We start from the raw sequence: 16,443 nt of genomic DNA, 5'->3' as shown, positions 1-16,443 counted from the left end.
ACAAGAAAGGAAGACGAAAGAAACTGTACCCACAGTGAGTGAAATGGGAGACCTGCCTACAACCGACACAGAGAAGACAGAGGTACTCAGCAACTTTTTTGCCTCAGTCTTCACTGGCAAGTGCTCTAGTGACACAACCCAATTCACAGAATCCAAAGGCCTGGACTGGGAGAATGACATACCACCCACTGTAGGAGAAGATCGGGTTTGATACCATCTAAGGAACTGTAGGAGAAGATCGGGTTTGATACCATCTAAGGAACCTTAACGTGCAGCTGAAGGTCCTGAAGGAACTGGCAGATGAATTTGCTAAGCCCATATCCATTAAACTTGAAAAGTCATGGCAACTGCTGAAATTCCTAGTGACTGGAAAAGGGGAAAAATAACCCCCATTTTTAAAAGGGAAAAAAGGACGACCCAGGAGCTGCAGGTTGCTCAGTCTTCCCTCTGTGCCCAGCAAGATCACAGAGCAGATCCTGCTGGAAACTATGCTAAGGCACATGGAAAACTAAGATGTGATTGATGACAGCCAATGTGGCTCCCATAGAGGCAAATCAAGCCTGACAAACATTGACCTTCTACAGTGGAGAATCTACAGCACTGGAGGATGAGGGAAGAGTGACCGACATCATCTATTTGTGTGAGGCATTTGATACTGTCCAGCACAACATCCTTGTCTCTAAAATGGAGAGACATGGATTTGATGGGTGGACTACTCGGTGGATAAGGAATTTGCTGGATGGTTGCACTCAAAAAGTTGCAGTCAACAGGTCTATGCCCGGGTGGAAGCCAGTGATGAGTGGTGTCCCTCAGGGGCATATTGGGACCAGTATTATTTAACATCTTTGTCAGGGACACAGACAGTGGGATTGAGTGCACCCTCAGCAAGTTTGTAGAAGACAATAAGCTGAGCAGTGTGGTTGATACTCTAGAGGGAAGAAATGCCATCCAGAGGGACTTTGACAGGCTAGGGAGCTGGGCCCGTGTCAACCTCATGAAGCTCAACAAGGTCAAGTGCAAGGTCCTGCACCTGGGCTGGGGCAATCCCAAATGGATACAGGCTGGGCAATGAGTGGATTGAGAGCAGCCCTGCAGAGAAGGACTTGGGGGTATTGGTGTATGAAAAACTGACTATGAGCTGGCAATGCGTGCTCACAGCCCGCAAAGCTGGTTGTATCAAAAGCAGTGTGGCTAGCAGGTCGCGGGAGGGGATTCTGCCCCTCTTCACTGCTATTGTGGGACCCCACCTGGAGCACTGTGTTCAGCTCTCAGGCCACCAGCACAGAAAAGGTGTGGATCTGCTTGAGCGAGTCCAGAGGAAGACCACAAAGATGATGAGGGGTCTGGAGCACCTCCCCTGTGAAGACAGAGTGAGGGGGCTGGGGTTGTTTAGCCTAGGGAAGAGAAGGCACCCAAGAGACCTTCAGGAAAGATGGGAAGGAACTCTTTATCAGGGGGTCTAGTGATAGGATGAGGGGTAAAGGTCTTAAACCAAAAGAGGGTAGATTTATATTAGACATTAGGAAGAAATTAATTCTTTATGAGGGTGGTGAGACACTGGAACAGATCATCCAGAGAAGTTGTGGATGCCCCCTCCCTGGAAGTGTTCAAGGCCAGGGTAGATGGGCCATTGAGCAGCCTGATCTGGTGGAGTGTAGCCTTGCCTAAGGCAGAGGGTTGGAGGTGGATGTTCCTAAAGGTCCCTTCCACCCCAACCCATTCCATGATTCCTTCTATGATTCTAAAGTGGTACGAAGCAGCGGGAGCAAAACACTTCAGATGAGAGAGGCAAGGGCTTAATTAACATGAGGTGTTGGCAGGCAGGAGCTGCTAGGTATTTAGATGCTTCATGAGGAAGGAATGTCAGCGGCCCCCCAGGGCCCTGGTACACAGCATAAAAGCCTGCGCTGCTCCAGGCCCTGCATCCTCCTCTCTTGCCTCCCTTTCCTTGACACGAGGTAAGCCTAAGTCTGCTCCATCTCTCGCTGTGGGCTGAATGGCTGTCACGGTGGCTACTCAGGTTGATCCTTGGGCTGCCTCAGCTTGGCCCTGCAGTAGAACTCTTTAAGGGCTGTCACCTCTTTCCCTTTTGATGGGGCTGGCTGGGGAAGAGGAGGGGGGTTCTTTCCAGCAGAAGGGGATCAATGGGGCTCAGCGGCAGGGAGGTCTGCCCAACAGACCTTCTGCCACCAGCAGATGGTCTCTAACCAAATGGCCCAGTGCATCCAGCACCTTCTTCAGTGCAATGTTTTTTCTGGAGATGGGGCATGATCAGTCCTTCCACAGGTGCTTGAAACCCACTCTGCTGGCTCCTGCTCCACAAGTGAGTCAGCCTTCCTGAGCTGTGCCACTTGCAGGGCACAATGAGGGTCATGGCACACATAGGCACGCTGTCCGTTTTTAAACCAAAGTGTGTCCATGGAGAGAGCTGAGGAAAGGAAGGGCAGACTGATACTGAGGTTTGTGCTCACTGCCTGCTCTGTGTTTCAGCTTTGCCTCCCTCACCGAGAGATGTCTTGCTTCAGACCCTGTCCTCCACGCCCCTGCGGCGCTTCTGGCCCAAGCCCTCTTGCAAGCAGCTGCAGTGAGCCCTGTGTCGCCCGCTGCGCAGACTCGACCGTGGCCATTGAGGCCTCCCCGGTGGTGGTGACCCTGCCGGGCCCCATCCTCACCTCCTTCCCTCAGAGCACAGCCGTGGGATCCTCTCTGTCAGCTGCTGTTGGGAGCTCCCTCAGCGCTGGGGGGGTTCCCATCTCTTCTGGGGGCTCCTTTGGTCTGGTGGGGTCAGGGCTGTGTCTGCCTATCCCCCGCTGCAGTCTGAACTGCTGAAGATGGTGGATCACCCCCTTTGGAGTGGGAAGGAAGACAGAAACCCTGCAGCAGCTCAGGCATTCCCTTGCCTTAAAGGCAGGCTGGGTGTCCTTATCCCACCTGGCAGGATGGACCTGTGCCTGCTGCTCCTCGCTGTAGGGCAGATACCACACCCACCCACCACCCAGCCGTGTCTCCTCTGGCTCTGGTTTTCTCTGAGCCCCCTTGAGAACGGGCTCATTCTCTTCTGCTTTGCTGAACCTCCTGATGAGACGGGGGAGGGTGCTGGAGTTAGGGACTGCTCTTTGTGGCCTGGGATTGCCACCAGGTAGAGCAGAATGGAAAAGGCAAGCGCTTTGTGTGGAGTTCGTCCTTGGGAAATGGGCCATTCTCTCTCTGTACCTTCCTGAACCCTGCAGACATGTGTCTTGGGCTCTGTTCTGTGCCACTGCATTTCCTCCTTCCCATTAAAGACTTTGTGCAGCATTGCTGGAGACTCATGGTGGTTTGGTCTCCTCCTCCCTCAGTCAGCTACCCGCTCTGCAAGGGAGAGCACTCCTTCTGTCCTGAGCTTGCCATCAGTTGCAAACAGAGCTCCCTGAACTTACACCAAAGCACTAGAAACTAAGGAAGCAGGCAAGAGAAAGACTGAAAAACATCAGAAGAATGGAGCACGAGTCTGCAACCTGGTGATCACTGCCCTGTGATCAGCGCTCCAACAAGGCTTCTGCAGTACCGATCTCTGGGCGCCAGGTGGCAGCAGCGCTCCACTGACCCTGTGCTGAGCACGGGCCGGGATCTCGGCCCAGTTCACACCGCCCGACGACGGGAGCTGCTCGCTGCGGCTGCGGGGTTCCCTTCGCTCTGCGCTTTGCCCACTCGCAGCCCAGCCACTATTACCCGTTGCCTACGTACCACAAAGCACCCGCGTGGCTCGAGCGGTTAAATCCTTTGCATCTGACAGTTTTAACAGCTGTTGATGTGGTTCTTTCCATCCCTGCCCCCACCCCATTACAGAGGGAGAGCCAGCAGCATGGTGAACCCATGGCACAAGGGGCGGGGGGGCGTGTGGATGGTGGGGTCCTACGGATAAGCCCCAGCAATTGCTGTTGTTAAAGGAGAAATTCACACACACGTGGGTACCACTGGGCTTGCTTTAGTCACAACTCCGAGCTGGGCCACCACCCCAGTGAGCGAGAGAGAACCAAGTGATACAGCACAGCTTAAATGCGCTTATCAAACCATTAGTCAGCTTTTTTTTTTAGTTTGCTAGTTGCTGGGGCTCAGACACAACAGCAGGATGTCAGACACCCTTTTCCCCTGGGTTATGGGACACTAACCCACACACTATGTAGTACACTATGACTCCACTGCTTGCTTCAGAAGTACGACTTTGTAGTCATTAGATAAGCAAAACCAAGCTTACTCAGCTTCCACAAGAATGTCGGGCTGTTGTATTAGCCGGTACCATGGAGCTGTGGATGGTTCTAACAGTGTGGGCTTCTCTGAGCTTGGTCTTTGCCTCTTTCAGGTGTCCCTTCTGCAGACCCAGCTGGCACAAGGACGAAAATGCAGGCGGAACTGTATTGTGTGCTGTGCAAACACCAGCCAGGAGCTGCCAGGCCTTGTCCAAGAGCTCTTTGACTCCTTGGCAGCTGTGGTCTGGGAGCCCAAAGCTGCTGTTGTGGAAGCTCAGAAGCTGGAACAGCCTCTGAACCTTCTTTTCCTGCAATGGAACAGCTGCAGCATCACAGGGTTCCTGTCTTGTGCCCTACTCAGAGACACATTCTGTTTTGCTGTAGGGTGCATTTGCTCTGTTTGCATTTGGAAGCATCTGTTAGTAACAGCAATGTTGAATTGTGTGGGTTTTTTTTTTAAATAGAAGAGACTTTGCAGGACTGCACTTTTTGAGTAGGAAAAAGCAGTGGTATAAATATGTGGCTTAGGGAAAGCTCATACGAGGTTTGTCCTTGCACAAGTAAGCCTTTACGAACTGTTGCACGATTTAACCTCTTGACTTCATAGCCGTTCCCTGTGATGGGAAAGTGAGCCGTTACCGGAGTGAAGGGGTGCAGAGCACGCGGCAGGGCTGGAAGGTGGGACAAGGGAGCGGGGTCTTTCCTTCACCTGCCTCTCCCCCCCCCCCAGGGAGCCGCTCTCGGCACAGCCCGCACCCCGCGGGCGGCCCCCGCAGAGCCCCGGGGCCGCCAGGCTCAGAGGAGCCCGCGGCGGCACCGAGCCCCGGCCCGCCCCGGCGCGGAACGGCAGCCCAGCCCCTCCTCGGCCGGCTCCGGGCCGCGCTGCCCGGCGGGGCGTGGGCGGGGCCGGTGGGCGTGGGCGGGGCCGGCGGCCGTGGCCGTAGGAAGGGCCGGCGGCGGGCCCGGCCCGGCCCCGGCAGGCGGGTTTAGTTTCCGGCCACGCGGCGCCCCGGCGCGGCTGCGGCGGTGCGGGGCTTCCCCGGGAGCCTGGAAGGCCTTAGGGCCGGGCCGTGCGGCGGCGCGCTGGGTGAGCGGGCGGGCCCGGGCCTCCCCGTCGGGCAGCGGCCGGCCGGGGGGGGACGTGGCGGGCCGGCGCTCGGCCGCGGCAGGGAGCGCCTGGTGCCGGCGGCGGGCGGGCTGGGGCGGGAGGACGGCCCGGGCGCGGCGGGGCTGCCGGCGGTTCTCGTCTCCCCGGCAGTGGCGGTGCTCAGCGGGCTGCTCGCGGTGCTGCCTTTTTTTCACTCGGAGCTGCGCCGCTGCCTCAGCGAGGAGGCGAGGCGCGGCGGCGGGGCCCGGGAGGGGGGTCGGCCCGCGGCGCCCTGCCGCCCCCCCGCCGCCTCCGGGTGCTCGGGCAGCCGCCGCAGCTCTGCGCGGGGCTTTGTCTTTCCCCCAGCCGCCGGCCGGGGCCGTGGCAGCGGGCTGGGGCCGCAGGGGCTGCATCGGGGCCCGCGGTAACGCTGGCGCAGGGGGGCGGCTCGGGAGCCTCCGCAGCCCCTGCGAGCGGGCACGACAAAAAAGCAAGCCGGCGGCGGGATCCCCACCCCCGCGATTGCTGTCTGTCTTTAAAAAGTATTACAAAAGGCAAGCGCGAGGAATTGGTTCCGCGGCCACCTGTCTTGCACTGACCTGCCCCTTCACCTTCCCTCTATCTTCTTTAGATGCTGAACAGTGCTCTGTGCAACGCTCCTCAATGCTTTTCTGAGCTTTAGAAGCGACTAGCTGGCAATTGTTCAAGTGTAGGTTAAACTCTTGCTACATTATTTCCATTCATCTTCCCCCTCCTGATCATTCTTTCATATAGATACTGTATCACTTTCCTCACATTGTAGTGGTACTGTATGATCCTGACCTGATGGATTTATTAAATATCCTTGTTTCAAATGTATTTTTTTATTTCTTACAAATCCATCTTTTTCGGTATTGTAGCTTGTATTGGCGGAGAGCAGGCGGGGGGGGAGGCAGACAGGGCTCACATGTTGAAGCGGAAGAGGCCTTCGCAGGTGAAGGGTCGCCCGCTGCAGCTGCTGGCCCTGGCCCGCTGCCCCAGAAGTGCTCCCGCCGCCCAAGGGCCCCTTCCACCATGGAGAGGCGGCAGCAGAGACGGAAAGTTACACCTGTCTCCCATTTGAGATGTCCTTTTCTTGAGAATTATGAGCATTATTTAATGACACACACTTTAGAGAAGAAAAAGCTCAATCATTCACTTGAGTGCTGTGATTATTCTCCAGCCAAACTGGCCTTTGGACTGTTCTGCGGTCCTGCAGGCTCAAGATCAAGCCTTATTACTGAAGCACGAGAGGCACTTCTGTTATTGTGACCAGTCACTTAAAAACTGCTTACGGTTACAGGACTTCTTACCATGTATCAAATTAATTCCCAGTATTGTAGTCTAAAGCAATATAGTCTATTCAGGGAGCTTTTTTTTTAAAAAAAATAATTTACACCTCAATATATAGTTCTGTTAGTATAAAAACCATGCAGGCCAAGTCTTGGGTGGCCATCTGTGAAGTACAAGTTGAAAATACATACACCAAGTGGAAAGCGTAAACTCAGCCTTGGTCTTTCAGGCCCAAAGAGGTGACACTGAATTCTGGTATCTTTTTGGTTTATGAGATTTTTGCTTTTTCTGCTTATAAGCTGCTTTGTCCCTCTGCAGGCCTGCTGCTGACAGGAAATTTGTGGAGGAAGACAAAGACTTTAGAGAGTGTATGTCTTGCTATGCTGGCTTTGGATACTCCAAATAACATTTCTTCTATCAGGCAGCCTTGTCTCACTGACACATGGTGATAACAGCCTTGGTTTTGAGGAAAGTCTGCATTAAAAAGCTAAAGTTAGTGCAGACATTAAGTGCGTTGTATAATTTTCTAGGACAAGATGTTTACAAGCTATACAAAATCGCAATCTTGTCAGAGATAATGGTCTGTTGAAGTTTCAGGACTTTATCAGACAAACGCTGCATGCCTTTTGACTTTTACTGTCAGATGTTGACCAGGCTTAGTTTTAAATTTTTTCCTCAGTGTTCCAACACTGAGATTGCCACCTTCAGTAAGGAACCGCAAGAGAAGAAAGAGCATTTAAAAAAGCAGCAGTCTGACTTGCTACTTGCAGTTGCAGAGAGGGGACATGAAAGCACAATCTGCTTCCCTGCAATTACCCCGTTGTAAAATTTCCGAGATCCCTTTGCTTCCATCACCATTCTCAGATTAGCAATAAAGCTCACTGGACAGCCCCCTGACGGTACTTTTTCACCCCTCTGCCTCCTCCATGGAGTTCTGGACAGTGCTAGCAAAGATCCTAGAATTCAAACCAATCTGTCTATGGACAACTGTTACTAGTGATGCAAAAGTGAGTCTGAAATTACCTATATTTTAGTGTTCTGGTCCTGCTCCTTGGCATCTGGATGTCAGGAAAAAAGAACCACCCCAAAACAGACCCTCCTTAATTCAGATGTGTTTGGAGAGAGCAGTACGCATCTCCCTCACTCACAGTTCCCTCACTCTCCTGATGGACTGACTGAAAGTAACACAAAGGGTCTGAAATAAGGTGCACAAAAGAGGGAAACAGTTCTTATGGGGTCAAACTACCCCAGGCTCTCAGGTGTGAACCCCCAGAGCTGTTTTTTCTGGTGCTGCAGTGGCTGACCCCAACAGGGAGACAGGCACCCTGTCCCGTCAATGTGTGAAACGTGTATCCCTTGCCATATAGTTCCTCTTGTTAAAAAACCTGAATACAAAATATTTTCTTTCTGCCGTGATCCTCACTGGGGTAGACAACAAATATAGTATTACTGATGGTTATGAGTGATATATTTGGCAACATTTAAGGCCTAAAGTAAGCAGAATTGTGGTAAAAGCTTAAACAAATAAAAAAACTTCTTGGGTCAGAAAACACAGTGTGCCTACTACAACTGTTATTCTGTTGTGCTGCTGTGTTTACCAAGGTAGATACATAAAAAGGAAATTATAACTATATATAAAAATATATTTGTTGTTACAGATTGGATATTGGACTGTTGTATATTACCCATTTTACAGACATGCATAATAAGTTACACACACACTTATATATAAAGAAGTATGTAAGAACCCTTGGCCAAAGTTGGTTAGAAGGAAGTAAGGGAAGATAAATTCCTTCAAGCTGGAATACATGGCTATAGTCACTCAAAAAAAAAAAAGAAGAAGGATATTCCACTTTTAATTGACTTCCTGCTACTCACTTTCTGAACAAAAACTGATCAACAGTGTCAGTATCACAGTAATTTGTTGTAACTGTGTTACAAAGCAGCTCTGGCTGCCCAGTTCTGGAGAGGAAACAGTCCTGAACTACTTGCATTATGTTGGATTCAGCATAATGCCTGAAAGCACTAGAACCCTCCTTGAGAAGGGAACAACAGGATTTATGGATGCATGTTCAACAGTGCAAGTAGAGCTTGCCTATGCAAGACAAGCAGACCATCTGTTTCAAAGACTGCTTTTTGTTAGGCAAGATCTTCAGTGTCAGATTAAGAGCTGTAACAGCAGATATATCATGTAGGAAATAATGTTATACAACTTCTTCGTCTCTAAAATAAAGAAAGGGATGGTTCATTATCATAAAGAATTGTGTTCCTGATACGCCCTAAATGGTTATATTTCAGATATGGTTTGGGGGAAAAACCACAAAAGGTATGGTCTTTCAGTAGTGAGTGTAAGTTAGACTAAGAATTCAGAATTTAAAAACTTGTGAAAAGCAGTGTTTTCTAATACTACGGGAAAAAAAGGAATCATCTTGCAGTCATAAAAATTAGAGCAACATCCTCTGTTAAACATTACTGTTGCTCATCATTTTGTCTGGGTGCAGGACAACTAGCTTCATACTTCTTCTTCAGGCCTTTCAAATATATACGCAAACTGTCTGGATCCAATCGAGAATTTCTGACAGTCTGAAGCAATCTCATTGCTAAATGGTAAACAGCTCTCTGTTTCATCATCTCAGGAGTGCTCTTCTGCCTGTGCTGTTCTTAAAAACATACACATGCATTAACACACAAAATCAATTATGTTCTATTACTAAAATACTAATAATTAGCTATTTTCCAGCCTATTTCTGATCTGATTCTTGATTTGTGCACCAACATTACATTCAACACTCCTTAACCCCAAGGACTGCTCTGTATTGTCACCCAACAGTGACCTTCAGTACAATCTTGTATAACTGGCTCCAGAAATACAAACCTTAATGAAATAATTTTCATAAAACCAAAGGCAGTGCTTATCCTATAGCCTTTCAGAAACTGAAACATATTTGAGTTTTTGTAAAACTGTGTATTACAATATTATAATATTCTACTACATACCAAAATTTGTTTTGCAATACGATTTGTGATTTCCTTTGCATCCAAAATTACAGATGACGGTAGGGAGGAAACTTCTGCAGCTTTTAATCCTAAACATGTAAAACACAAATCAGGATTTTTGATGTCATTTTTTCCCCCTACCTTCCTGTCTGCCAGAATCGACTTAGCCTGCTTTTTAAAAGGTGAAGTTTTCATTTTTATTGAAATAATTTTGATACACATTTTGTGTGGCTTGCTTTTTTTTTTCTTTTTTAAAAAAATGAACATGTTTTTGAGACCTAAAATGTCTACTCTGTTGTTATGCCACCTCTAAGGTACACTTCCACATGAAGTTACTGCTGATAATACTGTAACTGAGCAGGTTGAGACACATTAGGGAGTAAAGAAAAAAAATAGCAGTGGTGACAACAGCTTTCTGGTTTTTAACTTGGCAGGCCAGAAAATACTTGTGCTAAATGCACTCTCCATTAAATCCAGACATCCAGTGGATATGGATGTCATGTTCCAAGTTCTACTCTGTTGCCAGCAGCCAAACTGCCAGATACTCAGGGTAAGAAAGAGATGTAAAGTATTTTCTTCTGCCCTAACATGATTTTTTTACTTTTTCCTTTGCGTGTGGCCCTGGGTGTTCTGAGGAAATTCTGTGCTTCATTGGGTGCTTTAACACTGCAGGGTTAAAACCAAAAAAGGGTCAAGAAGAGCCCTTGCACTCTTTCTCAGAATGTAACTTGCTCAAGTAAGGTAAAGCCAAGACACCAACTTAGAGTTACTAAAGGTCTCCTATTCCCTGAGAGTACTCTCTAAACATACAATTCTTTCTTCTGAGTTAGCGGTGTCGTAGCATCTGAAATTAACCTTGCATTGCCAAAAGTAAAGAAACTTATTCTGAAAGTCTGATAAAGAAACATTTTAAGTCCAGTTAACTGAGGCCTGGCTGGAATAATTTGTAGTTGTCAATTACCAGCAGCTTGCAAAAATCATGTGTAGCTCATTTCCTATTGATTGAATGCCACCTAAATCAAGGATCCAACTTCAGAATCTAGTATTTGGAAACACAGATGTCTGTTATTCTTTAAAACATACAGCTATGCTTATTGTCACTTGCTCATTTCTTTATTGACCCATAACTAATCTATTGATCTGTTCAGTCTTCAGTATGATTTATTGTAAAATTAAGAGAAGTAAACCCACTTTCCGGAGAACGCTGGTGCTTTAGTGGAACCTCTCAAAAGAGCCTTAGGCTGATACAGTAAAATGCCTGTCCTTGCTTAAAGAAACTTGCTCCTTTTTGCTAATCAAAAAAGGCCAAGCTGCTATTTAACTGATATATCATTACTTACAGCAGACCCATAAGAGACTTGTACATTACATAAACCTCAGCATTCATGGCTTTGAGTCTCCCCCACATCTTCACTCGCTTCTATAAGCGGAGATTAAATCACCTCAAGTACTGTGTGCTCAGAATGGCTCATCTCATTCAGAGGTGAATCAAGTAGCTACTGACATTACTAAAATGGTTTTTTCACTATGAAATTTCATGTAAGTTCGTCATACTACCCCAAACTCACATGTTACAGACCTGCAGTTATTACTCTGCAAGAGAGATACAAGCTCAGCAGAAATCTGTCAGCAGAAAGTTATCTTATATAATCTTTATTAAGTTAAAGTCACAGTGGAATCCATTACCATAGTTCTTTTCCTCTGTATATCCTTTAGAGAGTGTGTAAGTATAAGCAATTTTCTCCTTATTTACAGCACTGCTTCTCACATGTTGCACTTCAAAATGGTAATTTTCCACATTGGGATATAAAGCATCTATATGACATAGTTCCAGGAAATGAGTAGCAAATAATGTAAATGCCTAAATAAGGAAACAAGAAAAAGGATTTCTTTTGGAAATTATCCTGGAATAAATAACAATAAATAAGAAAAATTAAATAATCTCACAGATGTCAAACAAATCTCACAGGAGTAAAACAAAAGCTCTCTTTAAATTACTAAAGCAAATTAAAATCTTTAAGAAATGAGTTCTACCATTGTCAAGGATTTTTTTTCCAGCTGGGGATTCTTCTCCTTTCTCAATAGATGAAAAAAAAGAGTATCAGAAGGAACAGGAAATCCATGATGTTTACAGAATTTCACTAGGGTTAATCTGAGTAATTGTCAAATGGTTGCCTTAACACTCTCAAGGAATGTTTTGCCAAAAATACAAGCTACAGAAAATATCCAAGTTTTTCAAACCAAACCATTGAAGTACTCTGAATAAACTCTGATGAGAAACTGAACACCTACATGCTTATTTCAAAAAACTGACAACAACCTCAAGATGATCACATAAGTAATAGAGGTGAAACTTCCAACCCATCTAAACCCATCTTCCAGTTTCCAAACAAGCCTCTAAACTTACGAGTTGGTCACAAAGGTATGTGGAACTACCACTGTACTTTGGAAAGGTAAGAGTCAGTAAAGAGGTTTATATTTAACATTCAAGCATACACAGCTGTACTAAGCAAAACTAAAGAGACTGGGTTATTCTCCTTCTAGATAGAAATGCAAGCTTGTGAGCAAGCTGGAAAGAAATGGTAACCAGTGTACTGGTTTTGGCTAAGACAGAGTTAATTTTCTTCATTGTAGTTTCTATGGTCCTATGTTTTGGTTTTGTGATCAACAGAGTGTTGATAACACAGTCATGTTTTAGCTACTGCTAAGCAGCACTTGCACAGCATCAAGGCCTTTTCTGCTTTTTGCCCTACCCTGCCAAAAGCAGGCTGAGGGGCACAAGAAGTTGGGAGGAGACACAGCTGGGACAACTGACCCCCACTGACCAAAGTGATATTCCATACCATATATTCACACAGCAATACAAGCTGCATAAAAGATGGATGTTCAGAGCTACGGTCTTTGTCTTCTCAAGTAACCATCACATGTGACAAAGCCCTGCTTTCCTGGAAATGGCTGAACACCTGCCTGCTGATGGAAGGCAGTGAATGAATTCCTTATTTTGCTTTGCTTGTGCACGCAGCTTTGCTTTACCTGTTAAACTGTCTTTATCCCAGCCCACAAGCTTTTGCACTTTTACTCTCCCTATTCTCTCCCCATCTCACTGTCAGGGAGGGAGCAAAGTGGCTGGGTGGTGTTTAGCCAACTACAGGAATTAAATCACGACCACCAGTGAACCAAAGTGCATCTTATGTCAGCATTTTTTCTCTATCACTGTAATTCTTACTATTCATCAGGTATGAAAAATATCATACCTAAGCAAGAAGGCTCTATAAAATTGAAGTTAAATATGAGAAAATACTATATAAGGCTTACATTTTTTCAGAAACAGAATTACCTTTAAATTCAACAGATATTCACAGACAGCATAACAAATGCCAATACCTTCTTCAGCACTGGTACCTCTGCCAAGTTCGTCAATTATGATGAGTGATTTGTCATTAGCGTTTTGTATGATGTATGTTATCTAGGAAAATATTTAATGTGTTACCATTCCTATAAATGCATTTGTTAAAAGGTCTAATAGAAATACTGCTGTTAATAGGAATACTTTGTGTTATTCAGATGAAATTTAATGCAGAAATTTTTAAAAATCTTGTCAGATCTACAAATTTTACCTTTTGACAGCCTTTAAATAGCTGTCAATTCTAATCAAGCAAAGACTCATACTACAGCACTCCCTCTTCCATTGAACACATCACTTTCCCTCAAAATCGTATCAGTTTTGAAGAGGGAATTGAGAGGGCTTAGGCTCCTACAATTAATCATTTAAGGTCTAAGAGATTATAAAATGTTGAAACTCCTGTCCAACAGAGTACTGATTTTTACTCTTCTTGGGATATCTTTTTATTGAAGATATGCCTGGTTTTCTGTGATTTATTATCAAGGTAACAGATGAAAGCTGGATTTTTGACTACTTTTCAAAGTACAGTCAACAACAGTAAAAATGGGCCTTGGATCCTGGATTAACAATGTTTAATACCTCTTTCATTTCCTTCATGAATGTTGATGCACTTGTTTCTATATCATCATCCATACCTATTCTGGTAAAAATTTGCTCTGTGATTCGAAAAGAACAATACTCTGCTGGGACATAAGAACCTACAAAACAAGTAAATTATGAGTTTCTTGCATCAGTACGGCAAATGCCAATTTGCCTGAATATGTCAGTGGGGAAAAAAAATAACTGGTTTTACACTTGGTCTTCATGCACTGCAGAGAATGCATTTTATTTGATAAAGTTTCACAATATTATGTTCTACCATTACTTTGTAAGAAAAGAATTATTATATAGACGCAATAATTTGAGAAGTTTATCAGTAAAACCTTAAGAAATCATATACCTGAAGCTGCATTTCAGTCTAAAGGGATGCAAAAGTAAGAATAAACACTAGGATTAATTTACGTTTTTGTAGCCATTGAATTACTAATCCCAAATTACCTCAGTTTCCCAAAACCAAGATTATATTGTGTTTATCAGGCTGTGAGGCTTACTAGTTTTATTGAATAGAGAAGAACAGGAAGCCTCCCAGAAGACTTTACAAACCTCCTCTATTCATATTAAACTTGTTTTTGAGACCAGCTCCTGAAGAACTTGCAGTTATTGGGGACTGGACCACAAACACAGGGTAGACAAATATTATTCCCCACTGCTACGTAGTTTCATTCTAATAGAGTTAGGGTCAGCCCATTAAGGTCTTTCTCCTGTGCCATGAACCTTACCTTTAAGGTAAAAATTCTGAGGAATTCCTGAGTCTAGGGATGAGTCTCAGTTAAGACTTTACAAATACTTGGTTTACTTTTATAATTTTAATAATAGAAACTTGCCCTATTTATTACTACTTTTATTCGAAGCAGTTGATTATTTATCTATTAATTCTACTTGGGTACGTTACATTTCTCTGTGTAACTGAGGTATACTCAGGTTCACCTGTTCCTTCTGGATGACTAACACAATCATAGCCCAATGGGCCTACTTCAAGGACAGTCGCTAAGGTGCTCCAAAGGATTAAAGCATACAGCTGTGCTTCTCCTAAAGACAGACTGGGGAGTATTCCAGATGCACAGACAGGGTCCCATAAGTTTCCAATGGCAGACTGAAAACCTTGCAGTGGTCTCTGTCAGCAACACAAGAGCTGGTAGAAGCAAACACTTAAAAATTACCTGTAACTATTTAGATAGAAACTTATTCTAGAAGCCAAATCATTCAACTCCATAAATATTTTTAACTAGATAACAATAAATGTGCCACAGACTTCTAATACGGTGTACACTTACTCACCAATCTGTGCCATAATTTGACAGAGAGCAATCTGTTTTAGGTATGTTGATTTTCCACTCATATTTGGTCCTGTAATAATGACAAAATTGTTACCCTCTGTCAAATATGTGTTGTTAGACACAGGTTTTTCCACAGCTATCTTTTCAAGAATGGGATGCCATCCCTGCTTGATTGCTAAAGTATCCGTAAATTCTGGACGAACTAAATGACAAAAAGGATATAAAACATTGCAGAGTTAGTATGGAAACTTTTAGGTTATTAAAGTAGGGCATTCTGAAATAAAGTAATTCCTGCAGAGCAGAAGTCAGACTCTGTAGTTCTGATTCCTCCCCAGTTTTTACTTTCCTGTAGCGAGCAAGACTAACATGCAGAATTTAGGAAGAATCACCAGCCACGTATGGGTACAGATTCTCGTCGTCAAGCAAGTCTTCATGATTCATTACTACAAAAAGAATCCTATAACTAACACTTCATTGCTAAATTAACACTGTGTTTGTGTTCTGTAATAAGTAGGGTTGGACTGCAGTAATAAAAAGAAATAGAAAAGACTAAAACTTGGAAAGTAATTAAAACTGAAAACCTGAGAGCCAGTTTCATAGCTAATATATTTTTAATAATTTATTTTTATACTGCTAGAAGCTTATAAACTACAGGGGTCACGAACTCTAGTACTACTACATACGTAATTTATTATATAAGCATGGGAAAGGAAGTAGCGTTCCTTCTATTTTTGTTCTATTTTATTGTATTATTTGGATATATATTATGCCTACACATATCCATTTGATACCAGGACTCTCCGTATGTATTTCTGTCAGAATACAGTTCTTTTCTGAACCTCTTCTGTATGTCTCCTCTTTGTCCACCTCAGTGGCAGTACCCCAGGCTAACAAAGAAGCGTTGTTAATTTTGGTGGTCTTTCTAAATGCAGCAGCCTTCAAGAAAGAAGTACCATAACAGTTTTCCAGGTTTAACATTGGGGAACGCTACTTGGTGTGGATTTTAGTCATTCAATGATTTAGATGAGAGAGTCAAGTGGCAAGGGGGACTGAAACCTACAAATGAGAGTCCAGTTCTTTTGGTGGATACACATTCATGCCTGGCTGTGGGGAGAAGCTAAGTGGCTTTGGTCTTATTATTACTGCTGAAGAAAACTTGTGCTCTGATTAATTTGGTGGGAGAAGGTTGCCTCAAGTGTTACAGTTATTGTTCAGTTACATATCAATTCCTGTGCTATGGGAACCATCAGCACATGCAGATTCACAGTCCATGCTGCAAAGTAAACTGATCCTGCTCATGAACTGGAAACTACACAGCAGCATCAGTAACGATGAACTAATACATCTCCTCAGATGGCTTTCAGACCTGAGTCAGTATCTACACCATATTGTACTGTAGGTATCTCAGGTCATCATTAATTGAAGACAACATGCTCATTTGTACATTGCATAACCGGGCTAAGGAAACAGGATGAACAATATGCAGGTAAGCACATGATGCTGGATTCCTTAGAAGACTACTTCCAAAAATGTCTAAAA

The 16,443-nt window shown here is 44.9% G+C and overlaps 1 protein-coding gene across 1 annotated transcript in view; it reads right to left on the bottom strand.

Moving 5' to 3' along the window:
• Positions 1 to 7,635: 7,635 nt before the first annotated feature.
• MSH4 (mutS homolog 4) overlaps positions 7,636 to 16,443 on the bottom strand; it is a 33,510-nt gene continuing 24,702 nt past the window's right edge. Inside the window, exons 15-20 of the mRNA XM_005244488.4 lie at positions 14,906 to 15,106; positions 13,607 to 13,725; positions 12,962 to 13,090; positions 11,311 to 11,485; positions 9,625 to 9,713; positions 7,636 to 9,282 (exon numbers count right to left, since the gene is read on the bottom strand). Of these exons, the coding sequence (XP_005244545.2) occupies positions 9,097 to 9,282; positions 9,625 to 9,713; positions 11,311 to 11,485; positions 12,962 to 13,090; positions 13,607 to 13,725; positions 14,906 to 15,106 (899 nt within the window). The 3' untranslated portion in view covers positions 7,636 to 9,096. The remainder of the gene's footprint in view (positions 9,283 to 9,624; positions 9,714 to 11,310; positions 11,486 to 12,961; positions 13,091 to 13,606; positions 13,726 to 14,905; positions 15,107 to 16,443) is intronic.

The sequence above is a fragment of the Falco peregrinus genome, chromosome 10 (genome assembly GCF_023634155.1).
Source record: "Falco peregrinus isolate bFalPer1 chromosome 10, bFalPer1.pri, whole genome shotgun sequence".
Lineage (NCBI taxonomy): Eukaryota > Metazoa > Chordata > Aves > Falconiformes > Falconidae > Falco > Falco peregrinus.
Note: the sequence above shows the minus strand (reverse complement) of the source record. Positions and strands in the feature narration are given on the sequence as shown.